At 31.5% G+C, this 16,727-nt stretch overlaps 1 protein-coding gene across 2 annotated transcripts in view; it reads left to right on the forward strand.

Annotated features, from left to right (window-relative positions):
• LOC127728405 (probable cytosolic iron-sulfur protein assembly protein CIAO1 homolog) overlaps nucleotides 1-13,191 on the forward strand; it is a 37,903-nt gene extending 24,712 nt beyond the window's left edge. For both annotated transcript variants that reach the window (XM_052235767.1, XM_052235768.1), the window contains exon 3: nucleotides 12,558-13,191. In XM_052235767.1, coding sequence (XP_052091727.1) covers nucleotides 12,558-13,168 — 611 coding nt within the window. In that variant the 3' untranslated portion in view covers nucleotides 13,169-13,191. The remainder of the gene's footprint in view (nucleotides 1-12,557) is intronic.
• Nucleotides 13,192-16,727: the final 3,536 nt, after the last annotated feature.

Raw genomic sequence — 16,727 nt, forward strand, 5'->3', positions numbered from 1 at the left:
AACGATAACGTAAAACTTCTTCAGAACTTATATATGATGTATTATATACTAGTCAACAAAAGAACCGATACACGAGTTTGAACTTCAATTTATCAGTTTTTAAGTAGTTGTTCTCATATATGCATTTGATACGGTGCATTTATTATGGATATATTTTAGACTCCATTTATGAAAATCTATAGAGCAGAGAATTTTGATTTTTTGTATCAATTTAAAATGTAGATTCAAATATTTTTCACTTCAAACGATAACGTAAAACTTCTTCAGAACTTATATATGATGTATTATATACTAGTCAACAAAAGAACCGATACACGAGTTTGAACTTCAATTTATCAGTTTTTAAGTAGTTGTTCTCATATATGCATTTGATACGGTGCATTTATTATGGATATATTTTAGACTCAATTTATGAAAATCTATAGAGCAGAGAATTTTGATTTTTTGTATCAATTTAAAATGTAGATTCAAATATTTTTCACTTCAAACTATAACGTAAAATTTCTTCAGAACTTATATATGATGTATTATATACTAGTCAACAAAAGAACCGATACACGAGTTTGAACTTCAATTTATCAGTTTTTAAGTAGTTGTTCTCATATATGCATTTGATACGGTGCATTTATTATGGATATATTTTAGACTCCATTTATGAAAATCTATAGAGCAGAGAATTTTGATTTTTTGTATCAATTTAAAATGTAGATTCAAATATTTTTCACTTCAAACGATAACGTAAAACTTCTTCAGAACTTATATATGATGTATTATATACTAGTCAACAAAAGAACCGATACACGAGTTTGAACTTCAATTTATCAGTTTTTAAGTAGTTGTTCTCATATATGCATTTGATACGGTGCATTTATTATGGATATATTTTAGACTCCATTTATGAAAATCTATAGAGCAGAGAATTTTGATTTTTTGTATCAATTTAAAATGTAGATTCAAATATTTTTCACTTCAAACGATAACGTAAAACTTCTTCAGAACTTATATATGATGTATTATATACTAGTCAACAAAAGAACCGATACACGAGTTTGAACTTCAATTTATCAGTTTTTAAGTAGTTGTTCTCATATATGCATTTGATACGGTGCATTTATTATGGATATATTTTAGACTCAATTTATGAAAATCTATAGAGCAGAGAATTTTGATTTTTTGTATCAATTTAAAATGTAGATTCAAATATTTTTCACTTCAAACTATAACGTAAAATTTCTTCAGAACTTATATATGATGTATTATATACTAGTCAACAAAAGAACCGATTCACGAGTTTGAACTTCAATTTATCATAAAATATAATAAATAGGAAAAACTGTTAAACTATCCAATGAAAAACATTCATTTGCAAAGCAAATGCACATGATTAAAAGAATCTGACCAAATTGGAAAATGAGAAAATACCGTGTCATTGAACACAGGGGTCAAATTCATTTTGCGGAAAATGATGACAAAAGTCGGCACTTAATTTCGAAGATGAGAATTAAGTATTCAAATATGTGCAAAGGCATTAAACATTTTAAGCAGACCATGTTTAAGTTTAAAGTTTTAAGTTCTAATATCGAATTTTGAATTTTGGGGTGAAAAAACGATTTTTGAAATAACAAAAATTGCAAAAAAATGAATTCGCATATTTGCCTTAAATCAATATTAATGGTTTTGATAAGAAAATAACATTGTAAATATTAGACCAATTGGGCAATTATTTACCTTGGTACAGTGTATCCATTTTCATTATATATGGAAAATATATTGCCTTGTATCGTTTCTTTTTTTGACTAGTATAGTTCTGTATCAGCGAAAAAGAAGCAAAGGTAAAGTGTTTATCTCTTCTTCACAAATACGTATACAATTGAATCGATATTTATCATGTTTATAATATTTAACGGCGTTTTTCTTACAATGACGTTCTACCTCCATAAGCTGGGAAATGTCATGGCGGGTCATATATATGCATACTTTGTGAGTGAACTTCAAAGTCTGAGATAATATATCAATAAATTCCGTAAAAATAGCATTTATTGCTAATATAGTCAACTCTATTTTCTCTAATAATTTGTCCAGATCCAGATCTATATGTAGGATAAAATTTATCCTTTCCTATGACACGCCATCATTGAATACATGTATCTTGCACAGTTAAGCCAATCCACGTCACCAAAAAAGCAAAGTTTTCGGTTTCGGTCTAAATCTACATCACATAATAATAAAACGTCATTAGAGCTGTTTTCCTAATGCTTGTAGTTTAAAGGTGTGGTTGGCTTGCTTGCTTTGTTTGTATGAATGTTTGCTTAAGCATTGTAATTAAGATTGAGCAAACATTTATACAAATAAAGCAAGCAAGCCAACCAAACCAAACCTTTAAACTACAAGCATTAGGAAAAAAGCTCTAATGGAATTGCATCTTAGATAAGAAAGAGCGTTCACAGAACGATCTTCATTTCAAGATTAAGTGAGTGGTAACGCATCTCGCACAAACAATTGCCTTACATTTGACGCTTGGATGATTGGATAATTGATATTTCTCATGCCATTGTGTATGCATAAAAAGTAAAATCACAAAAATACCGAACTCCGAGGAAAATTCAAAACGGAAAGTCCCTAATCAAATGGCAAAATCAAAAGCTCAAACACATCAAACGAATGGATAACAACTGTCATATTCCTGACTTGGTACAGGTATCTTCTTATGTAGAAAATGGTGGTTTAAACCTGGTTTTATAGCTAGCTAAACCTCTCACTTGTATGAAAGTCGCATGAAATTCCATTATATTGACAACGATGTGTGAACAAAACAAACAGACATAATAGGTAAAAATGTCAAAATAGGGGTACAACAGTCAACATTGTGTTATAATCTTAATCACTAAAATAACAAACAAATATGTAACAAAGAAACACAAAAAGGCATACAGACAAAGCACACAAACAAAAATGAAAGACAAGAATACAAAAATTTACCATAGCACAAAAACACGTATGACGGGATGTATAAGTACCGAGCCACGTCAAATGGATATCACCAAAAATAGACTAAACAGTAAAAGTAATATTCAAAAAGACAATTAAAAGAACACTATAACACGTTATTAAGATGATAAACAAAGTCAGTACCCAGAATCTATACTTCAAAACCATCGTGTGTTATTTGTGAAGTTGATACGGAATATTTATCAACAAGGTCTTGGTACCTTCCGATGAACTTTTTTAGAAAAAGGACGAGACGTTCTTTGACATACCCCTGGTTCATCAACTTTTTGCTCAGATACTGGTGACGTTTTACAAAGTCTGAGTACATCTTATACAGTAAAGAAAGTTTGAGCAACCTTAATTTATGTATGATCTTCTTATAAATTGTTGTTACAAATAAGCAAATACGTAATTGTAGGAATACACGGATATATTGAATACAATTTATTGTTACATGTTTAAATAGTTATATATAACGGGGTATAACTGCCGTATAGTTGATTCGGGACGTTAATCGCTGCATCGCGAAGCGATGTTGGTAGATAGACTGTCCTAATATTTTTACCAAAGACTAATTGACGTACTGTTCAGTTAAGTATTCAATGTTTATGAAAACAAAGTTTACTGCTCCTGACAGTATTGTATATTATTTATATTACATGAACACCCTGTGACTATTTTAATAGACAGGTCTGTGAATTACTTGTAAACATCGCGAAACAAACACTCTGTGCAACTCAAACTTGATTAAACTACAAATAGAACATAGTTGGTTGGCTCTTACACTAAATGCAACCGTGTATTTTGTGATTTGTTGTTGTTTGAAATACATAATGTGAATGAGAAACCCGTTGTTTTATTTTATTTGCAGACATTTACTTAAAAAACTGACCTCATAATTTTGGCACTGTACGATTCATTCTCTTTGTAGTTTGTTTGCTTTATTTAGAACCGTTCGTTGTACATTCTTGTACTGTTCGTTGTGCAAAAGCCTATCAATATGGTAGAAATATGTATGGTATGGCGTGACAAATTTTCAAAGCTTTTTTAAGCGAGTATATAATACTTTTCAAGGAAAATTCGCCATGAAAATACGTTATATTCATAGATGTTCTACTCCAGTATATTTTTGGATCCATGACACACTAATTTAGCAAACTCACCAAAAATATTTGAATATGCATGATATGAACGTGTATCACCTTAAGGCGATGTGAGGCATATCACCCTGACCTTCGTGTGAGCTTGACCTTTGACCTCAAGATCAAAATACTGGATTTCTAAGAAACTGGATTGCAATCAGGCGCTCCCGATAAGTGAGCTTCTCTAGCTCCAGTAAGATCACATCAAACCAATACAAAATTCAGGTTGTTTTAATCTTCAATATGAAATGTAATTGAAATGTCAAATAGTTTTAGTAGTTGCAAATGCTTGCTTACAAAAAAAAGAGATAGGTATTTCAATAGAAACAGCTAATTATGTTCTCGATGTTTCATTAACGAACGGCACTGAACTATTATGAAAACACGCAACGAACGTACAGAAAAAAAATCGACAAACGGTACACAACGCACAACGTCCGGAATCAACCATACGTTGGTTATACCCGTGTATATTCAAGTAAGCGTCTACGACTAGCTTGCATTTCAAATTGTAAATATAATCAATATTAAAGTCATTAAAAGACTATTTTCAGTTGTTGCATGTCGAATTATATAAAACAACAATGACAATTCATCGCACCTCCAAAAATTCCACATCAGAAATGATCGCACTTACAGTGATAATGCATCGCATTTATAGTTAAAATGAATCGCATTCAGTAATCAATATTATGGATTAATTCAGCTGCTTTAGTAACACTTTTTTGGACTTTAATCCTGTTATTATACATTAAAAAGTGATGTTCTAATGAAATTGTGTTAAAAAATACATTCAAATCAATTATTTTTTATTTTCAAAAAGTAAACAAACGCAGTTTTTCCCATCATCCTTTATTCTATATCTATAATAGACATACTCGCATACGACAGTGAAAATGAACTAACTGGATTCGCACTTTATAAACACTGAAAACCATGACCAGAGATCTAGAGAGAAGACAAACAGCAAAATATAAAATATAAAAACATTTTCCATATTTTTTTTTATTAATAGTAGGCAACCCTCTTTGTTGATTGGTTGTACATTAATCTCACCGACTTTTAAAAGAGCCCACCAAAAAGCGACCAAGTAAACAGCTTCTCTTTGTAGATACTCTTATACTAGTAGTATTATGCATCCTATCCCGCTTGAATATCAGATATTTATTTGAAATTACCCAAGATATACGTGGTGGTTTACAGAATAGACAATAATGCCCCCCCCCCAAAAAAAAAATTAAGAATGCAGAAAAATGGGCAAAAAAATAAAGAATAGAGATTGATGGGATTGCTAAAATGTACAAAAAAAAATTGTATAAAATTAAGAATAAGGTAAAACGAATGAAATGTTCAACTGGTCGTAATTGGAACTGGTTCATTGATGTTAGCGATACAAATTCTATACATTCATAAGCATCAGTATTTTCCTCCAAAATCAGGATCTTGCACGAGTAAACAAATCTTGACGTATCATTACGTCCACCATTGCAGACAAAATTAACCTTACATCCATGCATTGTGTCAGCAATGATTACACATTACAACACTAATAAAACAGTTCATGACAGAGGTCAGACCCAGATATCCATTGAGAACAAAAAGCTCTGCAATAGTGGGAAAAAAATGAAAACAAGTTAGAAATTTCATGCATCCGAAGCGCTATTCTGGATTTATCTTCATCATTTACGCTCAGAGCCAAATATTTGAAAGCCTAGGATGCAAAAGAACAGAAACAGTAGAAGAGATATATGATCAAAAGGACATAAAAAAAAATAGCCAAATCAGTCAAAGGTCAACTTGGAGTTGAAACCTTAGTTTATTTATAATTTCAAAATTTATAAATGAACAATTGGAGGGAATTGAATGGAATTGCAGAATCAAAACGCTTTAGCCGGCATGATTCATACGTCTTCAGTTTCATATTTGTAAGATCCATGATCCATTACAATTTAAAACAACAATTTATTGGTAAGGGCTGGAAGACTGATACTCGAGGACGGATAACAATGACTTTGATTTTTTTTTGGGGGTATGACATTTTTTTTTCACTACCAATAAATGTTAAATATATTTTAATAATCTCCAACAATTGATTGATAGGCAATATTTTAATATTTTGTTGGACAGTTGGGCTATCAAGGATAATATCTAGTTCAGGTGATCAAATTTTTATTCTATCAGATTTCAGATTTCTCTTAAACCTACTTTTAACGATTTACTACCGGTATTTTGATTAGATTGCAGTACTAGTACCTCATATTACAAACCAAATACATGTATGATCAAATACCTAATGTCATCTTATCTACTGCTTATTATCCCAGATATCCAAATTATTACAAAGAAATTAGAATAGTTTTTCCCTGTGTTTTGTTTTAATCAGATATTAATCAAAATTGATAAATGGTATCATTTATGCAGTACAGTGACAGATTCAGGGGTGAGGGGTCAAGGAGTAGTGTCGTCATACATATGTCGTTGATACAGACAAAAAGATCTATCATGTCAAAATCATGATACAACAGGAAATTTTCATATGCACGATCTGAACACAAGAATTTACTGAATAAGCATATTTCTTACTAAATAGAGAAAAATGGCCAAAAAAGTTACAGAATACAGAAATGTAACCCCCCCCCTACTTTTCCCCCTAATCCAGACCCTCATATATCATTGTGACGGATAGTTTTGTTTGTTCTATTTAATATCCAAATTATTACAAAGAAATTAGAATAGTTTTTCCCTGTGTTTTGTTTTAATCAGATATTAATCAAAATTGATAAATGGTATCATTTATGCAGTACAGTGACAGATTCAGGGATGAGGGGTCACGGGGTAGTGTCGTCATACATATGTCGTTGATACAGACAAAAAGATCTATCATGTCAAAATCATGATACAACAGGAAATTTTCATATGCACGATCTGAACACAAGAATTTACAGAATAAGCATATTTCTTACTGAATAGAGGATAATGGCCAAAAAAATTACAGAATACAGAAATGTAACCCCCCCCCCCCCCCTACTTTTCCCCCTAATCCAGACCCTCATATATCATTGTGACGGATAGTTTTGTTTGTTCTATTTAACTGTTTTTATTTTCAAAAAGAATATTTGTACAAGATGTTGTTAATAAATGTAACAGACAATATATACCATGCCCTCTCAGCCGACGTCGTAATTTCATTTTTAATGAAAGAAAGTATTTAAAAACTTCTCTCCCTGTGCAATATGATTTATTAAACTCATTAGACAGAGCAATTTTTATGACTACTTGCATAATTGTTTAATAGTATTAAATTCTGTATCAAATTTATATTAATAATAAAAGTTTCAAGATCTTTAATATTGAAAACGGGTTAAAATTATTTACTTGCATTAATATTGATATAAAAACATCCAGTGTGTTTTTTTGTAGATCTAAGAAAAAAAGCATCTCTGTTACACTAAAACAATTTACTAATTAAAATTGTCACATTTTGTCTTCTTATGTCGTCTGAATTACAATGTAAGTTATTGATCTGTAATTTATATATTCACCATCCGTAATTATTATCTAAAATGTTTATTTGGCATGCCATACTCCATAGAAGTGCGGACGTGAAAGAAAGCACTCTTCACCAAAACGTGAACGGAGATTACATTTCGATGATTTCATCATTTATAAAACACAATACGTGAATCTGAAGATAGAAGTTGTATTAAAATTGAATGTTGACACCGATATCGATCTGTTGGATGTAGAATTTTTTTTTCAAAATAGGTGTTTGTTTAGAATATACCATTCCACGGAGATTACATGCTTATAACAAATCTCTGACATGATTCTTAGACTGTCAAAATGTAGTCAAACTAAGAATTCAACTGTCAGACTTGAATGTACAGTTCGTGCTGAATCCAAGGACCAAACACTCAAGAAAATCATTTTACTACCAAATTGTGATGTAACAGATGCATGTCATAATACATTCACAAATATTTCTGATATATAAACATATATATTAGACAGAAGAAGAAGCAAAAATTTCTCGTTATAATGTCTTCAACTGATTTTGAGTTCAATATATTCAATATCTGACAGTAGTACTTCATTGAAGTCTGAATCATGTACTACATCTGCTTCATCAATTGTTTCCACTTTATTAGAATTGTCTACCAATTCCTTTGTTTTCTTTAAGGTAAAGTTTCAAAATAACTTCTAATTTAATTTGATGATAACCATTCTTTTGATGGAAACATTTTATATGGAGTTGTTTTTTAAGGCGATCGCAAATGCCTTCATAATGAGGTCTTTTTCAAGTTTTTTTTTCTCCTTGCTCAAAAAAGCATACAATATAAAAATAAGAAGATGTGGTATTATAATAAGTTCTTTTTCAATTTTGGGAAAATTTTACAATTTTATCAATCTTCATGGTTTTCTTAGTTTATTTTGGAAATCTAACAAGCTGACTTTTTCATGTACAATGTATGTCGAAACTTTCTGATCAAGACCTTCCAAATATATTTCTGTAAATTCAGAAATTATTGCAATATGAATAACATAACAGATTTTCAATGTCACCCACGGCGCCTACTAAATATTCGAACAGGGCTCATTTTCAAACTTGACCGGTTGTCTGTAGAAACCTACTGCATAAATTTTACCCAAATTAGATAATGATTTATTATGCTAGAAAGTTTACAATCCAGACCGATACTCGGACGGACAGACGAACGAATAGCAGTTATATATTCCCGGCCGCAATGTGATGCTGAGGGGGACATCAAGAACAGATATGGGGTTAATGTCAAGGAGACAACATTTCATCTCAGAAGTTAACTAACCAAAAATGTACACCCAGAGGTTGCACACGATCTGTAACAAACTTGGAAACCCCACACCATGCAGTTAGCCTTATATGGCCCAGACTGTGACATGAACTTAGTTGCATTTACATTTTTTGTACAATATTCAATATAATTTAAATTTGCTTTAATTATTCTCAAATTTTTGACAGTCACCATGAATACGCATTAATATTATTACACACATTAAGTTCTGAATTCACAGTATTTCAAATTTGTCTGCATAAAGTCAGAATTCTACCAAATTGTCTTTGAATTTAATTACAACTAGGTAGAACCGTTTTAGTGAATTAAAACTAATGTCTCCCCTGTAGAAGTCACTCTGGTAAAAAAAAAAAAGATTGTCATTGCAAGTAAGAATATATGGTTAATGCATTATAATATGCACTGTTTTCAATATATTTACCAATTTATGAAACGAGGGGGTAGCGCATGAGGGACAAAATATATGTTACACTTAATTGGTCTAGACATGATATATTTATTGTATATGGTTTAGGGGTGGGTATCTGAACAGTGTATATAAGGGGCACGAACCCACAAAAACATATATGGTGTACTCAAAGGTGTTGTCATGCTGATTGAGAATATATATATGATTTAGAGGTAGGGATATGAACATATTTAAAGCTATTTTACCATCAGTGGTATGTAGGGGGCAGGGCATGTCCCCTATGATGAACTAGAAAGGCAATTAAGATTAAATATGGGTTAAGGATGGGGTTCTGAACCCTTTTCTTTAGATAAATCTAAATAACATTATTATATGAGGGGGCGGGGCATGACCCCCAGGGACACACCCTTAGCTGCAATGCAAAGGTCTTGCACGTTCTGTGGCCTATAAATTGCTTACTACCACTTCATTTTAACTGTGGTGGATAGTTGTCTCATAAGCAATCAGTCCACATCTCTTCATTTTCATATTGACATGGCAAGAAAGAATATGTTTGGTTTTAGGGTGACATATAAAATTAAATATTTGACCTTGAAGGTCAAAGATCAAGGTTATTATCCATGGTACGCGACACATTATATTGAGGTGCTGCACTTGAGTGTCAAGTATTAAAAGATTTTGTCAAGGGAGAGGAAAAGGTGTGCTCCAGATAAGAAAATGTAAAAAAATCAAGTATTTTGACCTTGGGATCAAAGGTCAAGGTCATTTGACGGTTTGAATTTTTATGAGATACACTGTCTTATTGTAATACACCAACATGCCAAATATCATAAGCCAGTGTCAAAAGACAAATAAGTTTTCATGATTAGATACAGATTGTTGTGAAAAATACGTGAAAATTACACATTTTTATTCCGTTGCCATGGTAACGATGTAAGAGACCCCAGCTCAAAAATCATAAAACTTGTAGCACACATGTAAACCTTTATAGAAATATTTAAACCATTAAAAAAATCATAGTACTTTAAAAGATTTCATGTCTTTTTGTTGATCTTTTTAGGAAGTATCCAAAAATTGTCCAAAATGGCCTTTTTAACTGGTCAGCCCCAAAATATAGCTATAGTCAAGCAAAAACATTTTGTCATGTTTCAAAGGACGAATGATGCTTGTTATAAAAATCAATTCAAATATCAGCTAAACATAACCATATCTAGCATATTCAGAGAAACAAAATTGTGACATTTTTGTGGAAATTTTGGGAAATTAAGCCCTTTCCAATAGATGGCGCTGCAAAATCTAAAAATAGCCTAACATCAAATTTTAAAGTTAGAATTTTTTTTCTCTTGACTATCATAACATATGTGCAAAATTTGGTTGATATGTCATGTACTTTCTTATAAATAGCTTAAAGTTTACATTTTTAACAAATTAATAAAATGCTATATTTGTGGGCTGAAAAGGGATTACCAGGCCTATTCCTTTAATGAAACTCAGACACAATGCTAAGAACCAAAACTAAAAAAAGAGTTCGAATTTGGGCAGAGAGTCACTTACTGTTCTAGAGTTATCCCCCTTTATAACTTGGAAAATTGCAAATTTGTTCGTTTCCACACTCACTTTAGTTTGCCTAATCAAAATTTTATGAAACTCATGCTAAAAAAACAAAACTTGCATTCAAAGTTGGAATTTGAGCAGCAAGTCACTTACCGTACTAGAGTTATGCCCTTTATAACTTGGAAAGTTTCAAATTTGTTCGTTTCCACACTTAAACTTTTTATTTAACTTGTGTTTACCTAATCCAAATTTTATGAAACTCATACACAATGCTTAAAACCACAACAAGCAGACAGAGTTTAAATTTTGGCAGTATGGTATTATCCTTTCTAGAGTTATGTCCCTTATAACTTGGAATATTGCAATTTTTTCAGTTTCCACACTTAAAGTTTAAATTAAGTTTGTCTCATCCAAATTTTATGAATCTTATACACAATGCTGTAAGAACCACAACACACAGACAGAGTTCAAATTTGGGCAGTGAGTCATTTACCTTTCTAGAGTTATGCCCTTTTTAACTTGGAAAATTGCAAAGCTTCAGCGGGGGCATTCATGTCCTTAGACACATCCTTCTTTTATTTATCTTTATTATGCCCCCGCCGTAGCGGAGGGGGCATTAAGTTTTACCCTTGTCCATCTGTACGTACGTACATCCCAAAATTGGTTTCTGTTCTCTAACTTGAGTTTGCCTCAACCAAATGTTATGAAACTTATACACTATGCTTATAAACACAAAAAAACAGATCAAGTTTGAATTTTGGTGTCGTCACTTTAACCGTTCTAGAGTTATGCCCCTTTATAAATGGAAAAATTGCAAAATTTTTAGTTTCCGTTCTCTAACTTAAGTTTGCCTCAACCAAATGTTATGAAACTTATACACAATGCTTATTACCACAAAATACAGATCAAGATTGAATTTTGGTAGCATCACTCTAACCGTTCTAGAGTTATGCGCTACATAAATGGAAAAATTGCAAAATTTTTAGTTTCCGTTCTGTAACTTATTTTTTTCTTGTTTTCAAAATACAGTACATGTGTATTTGGATGAATTTTTCCTCAGCACTTTTTGTATACTGCACATTTACATATACCATTTAAATAAATATTAATAATTCTTTCTTCTTAAAATGATAAAATATTTCCATAAATAAATAATAACAAGAAGTTAAACAAATCAAATAAAATGAAAAATCATTATATTTTACAAACATACATGATGAAAAGGTTGTAAAAGTAATCAATTGAAATTTTGAACCATGAAGGGTTTTTTATTCCATGTTACTATTGTATATTTAGCTATTAACAAATTATAATCCAGATATTGTTTCTGAGCTATATGCTATTTGACATGTTTTTTAGCTATTTGTATTTCTGACATAAACATGTTTAAACTTGATTTTCCTTAAAAAATAAGATGAAATAATACAACAAGGGAGAATAGATTCTGTGGCAAATATCCCCTTTAAGATTTTTTTCAAAGGAAATCACTAATTGAATAATAATATAGAAATCATGATCTTTATATGAAATAAGTTGTAAAATCCAAATATTCACTGAATGCAGAGATATAAGACATTAAGAACTATATTGTCATACAAATAATTATAATATTTTGTTTTTATTGTGTTTTAGTAACAGAAGATGAAGATTTTGAATGTGCAAGTGTGATAAGTTCCCATACGCAAGATGTAAAACATGTGACTTGGCATCCAAATAAGGAAGTACTAGCTTCATGTAGCTATGACAACACAGTCAAACTCTTCAAAGAGGAGATTGATGATTGGTCATGTTACTGCACACTGGAGTCCCATGATTCCACAGTATGGAAAGTGTGTTATGATAAATCTGGTTCAAGATTAGCATCATGTAGTGATGACAAAACAGTGAAAATCTGGCAGGAATACTTGCCAGGAAATACAGAAGGAGTTGTTACTACTGGTAATAATCCTACCTGGAAATGTGTTTGTACTTTAGCTGGAATCCATGATAGAACAGTTTATGATGTTGATTGGAGTCATGTGACAGGTTACTTAGCAACAGCATGTGGAGATGACTGTATAAGGGTTTTCAAAGAGGAGGACTGCTCAGATAAAAATCAGCCCTCTTTCAATATGATATGCTCAGTAACCAAAGCGCATGAACAGGATGTTAACTCTGTATGTTGGCATCCTAAAATCCCTGGACTTCTAGCCTCTTGTAGCGATGATGGAAGTGTCAAATTATGGCAGTATTTAGAAAATTAAATATCTTATAATTTTTCTTTTGATTGCAATTTTTGCTACAGTTGTTTTTTGTGTTGCCTGTGATGAAAGTCGCAGTATGCAAGACATAGGGATAACAATCCGTCGGCAATGGCGTAAACTATTTAAAAAGCTTTATATTTCAGAAGGTAGAAGACCTGGATGCTTCATACCTTGTATGCAGATACCTTATGTTACGAAGTTTCCGTCTGTCATATGTCCATTGTTCTTGACCTCATTTTCATGGTTCAGTAACTGCTTGAACAAAAAAAAATTGTGAAATACTCACTTATTATGAGAAATAGGATAACTATATTTGCTATATGCAAAGTCTACATGTATGCCAGGTAGGGTTCACCTGACCTCGACCTCATTTCATGGATCAGTGATAAAGGTTTTAGCTATGTGGTCAAGTCCATATCTCATATTCTATAAGTAATAGGTCAACTATATTTGGTGTATGGAAATATTGTAAGGTGTGCATGTCCGAATGGCAGGTTTCATCTGACATTGGCTTCGATTTCATGATTTTTTGGACAATGTTTAGTTTTTGTGGCTTGGTCTATTTCTCAGATACTATAAGCAATATTTCAATTATATTTAGTTTATGGAACAACTGTAAGGTTTACATGTCTGTCTGGCAGTTTCATATGACCTTGACATCATTTTCATGGTTCATTGGTCAATGATAAGTTTTTGTGGTTCTGTCAGTTTATCAGATATTATAAGCAATAGGTCAATTATATTTGGTGTATGGATTGATTGTAAGGTGTACATGTCTGTCTGGCTGTTTCATATGACCTTGACCTCATTTCATGGTTCATTGGTCAAAGTTTTTGTATTTTTGTCAGTTTATCAGATATTATAAGTATTAGGTCAATTGTATTTGTTGTATGGACAATTGTAAGGTGTACATGTCTGTCTGGCATGGTTCATCTGACCTTGACCTCATTTTCATACAACATTGATAATGTAAAGTTTATGTGATACTTGTAGTAAAACCTTCATATTACAGATTTTGAACATATATTCAATCATACGTAAAGCAGACTAGACAATTCAGCGTGTGCACTCTTGTTTTGCAATAAGCCAATAATTATCCTACCTCTCTTCTGAATAATCTCTTACAGTATATGCTTTACATTACTTGTACAGATCAGCTTTTTAACACTAATTTCTTTTGGTTTTAAAGTTATCACACACTATGAAAAATTTCATAGTATGACAGTAACTAGTTCAAATCAGAACCCAATATTAACTAGAGTCCTATAACAAAGCAAAACATAAAAAAACAAACTTTTCAGCTATGTTTAAATTTATGTTGATCCATTTGTATTAAAAAAAAAGAAGTAGCTTTTGTCTACTACCACCTATCAGCAAGACAACATCACTATCTGATAACTTATATAATTACTTCAATATAAACAAGAGCTTTATAGCTTGCTGTTTGGTGTGATCCAAGGCTCTGTGATGAAGGCCGTACTTTGACCTATTATTGTTAATTTTTTATACATTGTGACTTGGATGGAGAGATGTATCATTGGCACTCATACCACATCTTATTTATAAGAACTGTAAAAAGTAGCAAAATAGAGAAATTGGATAGCCTAACAAGAAACAGGAAGTAGCACACTTAAGCTGTATGTGCCAAAGATTTCTGAAGTTTAATGGTTTTCATCAACAACAAAAATTAATTTCAGGGCATCTAGTAATCAACATTATTCAAATTTGAATCATGCCAGCTTGTGATATTACTTGTGTGTTCAGTAATATATGAATACAATCTAATTGACTGATCCATTCACTCATTCTTTTATTAGCTCCCCTGGACAAAGGCCATGTTAGCTATTACCATCACTTGGCATCTATTGTCTGTATTTTAACATTTTACATTTATATCTTTTCCTTGAGAATCACTGAATAAAGTGAAATCAAATTAATTAACTGAACTTCTCAATAAGTGTTGAATCAATTGTAACCAAACTTAACAGATATATTCCTTTGAAGGTTCTTAACAAATTTTCATACTTTCAAGTTTGGTGCTGATTTGAAGTTCAAAATGACTGTTCACAGAGTGCAAAGTTTACATTAAAACTTATATTATTTTATTTTAAATAAACAGATGAAGTCGAATGAAGAGAAACCATGCAGTTATGTTCTTAAAAGGGTATTTACTGTGTGTTGTAACTTAAATAACTAATGAGAAGAGCAAAGCAAGTCCAAGTGACCAATATAGAACTAAATTGATAAAAATTTCACACATCTAAAGAAGCAGTGAATCAATTAAAACAAAACTTTGCTAAGTGTTATCTGATCTACTGGCATCACTTTGGTCGTGATGGAAAGTCTTACATAGCTCTGAAAGGTCACAACAGTGTTGATATTTTGGTAATACTTTTATATTCTCTGCGGTTGGATGCCATCATCAAATATGAAAATTGGTACCCAATGAACAATACTTTTACAGTGATACATAGCAACGATGTTTTTGTTGCTAGAACTATGGCTTTAATAATAATTAAAGTAAATGTTGAACATGAAAATGCAAAATATATTTAAAAAATACAACTAAATAAATACAATTTGTGAAGTACAATAAATCAATTATGTTAGTAGCCAAGGAAACTGACAAAAAAATTATTCAGTTGGTTTAAAGAAATTAACGTTTCTGAAGAAGTGCTGAACACAGCTGTAATTTCAATTTGCATCTCAACATTATTAAGCATTAAAAGTTGAAGCATATCTACTTTTATTTGTATCAATAAAAGCCAAAAACACTTTCAAAAAATTATTTCATTGTTTTAATAGTGAGGGAGTTACCATTTGATTTTTATGGGGGGCTAGGATGAAAAATTTTGTCCTGCATTTTTTTTCCACTCTATTCGGTCCTGCCTTTTTTTTTAAAGTTTATCCTGACTTTTTTTTTTACCTAAATTGTCATCTTGACTTTTTTTTTTGCAAGTGTCTCATCCTGCCTTTTTTTTAACTCAAAACTCCTGTCCTGCCTTTTTTTTCAAATTTCATCCTAAATTGCAAAAATTCGGTTGAGCGCTTACAAATGTGTTGAACCAAGCCAAATTCTTAATTTGCCTGTCCCAAGTCAGGGGCCTGTAATTAAGTGGTTGTCATTAGTTGCTGTTTGCAATATTTGTTTATTAATTTTAACACAAAATTAGATGCAAGTTTTCTCTTTTGAATGGATTCACATACTCCAGTAAATACTGCTGCTGGTGGACTATTAGTCCCCGAGGGTATCATCAGCGCAGTAGTCAGTGCTTCGGTACTGACATGATTTATAACATAACTTTCTAAAATTGTCCTTTTATGAATTAAGAAAGTAAGGTTCCAAATCCCTCAGGCAAAGTTGACCTTAGATGGATTTAGATATTTCAATTTTTTTAGACCCTTTTTGGTCTTAAAGCTCTTCACATGGTTTGGTACTTATACATCCTTGGCTTTAAAATATTTGGCTTTGCACGTTCCTGATGAATGTAAATCGATAAAATCGGATATGAATAAAATTGCTTATTTAACCTTCATAATTTTGTTAGGGTTGGTGTTG

This window comes from Mytilus californianus, unplaced genomic scaffold (assembly GCF_021869535.1).
Source record: "Mytilus californianus isolate M0D057914Y unplaced genomic scaffold, xbMytCali1.0.p SCAF_2, whole genome shotgun sequence".
Lineage (NCBI taxonomy): Eukaryota > Metazoa > Mollusca > Bivalvia > Mytilida > Mytilidae > Mytilus > Mytilus californianus.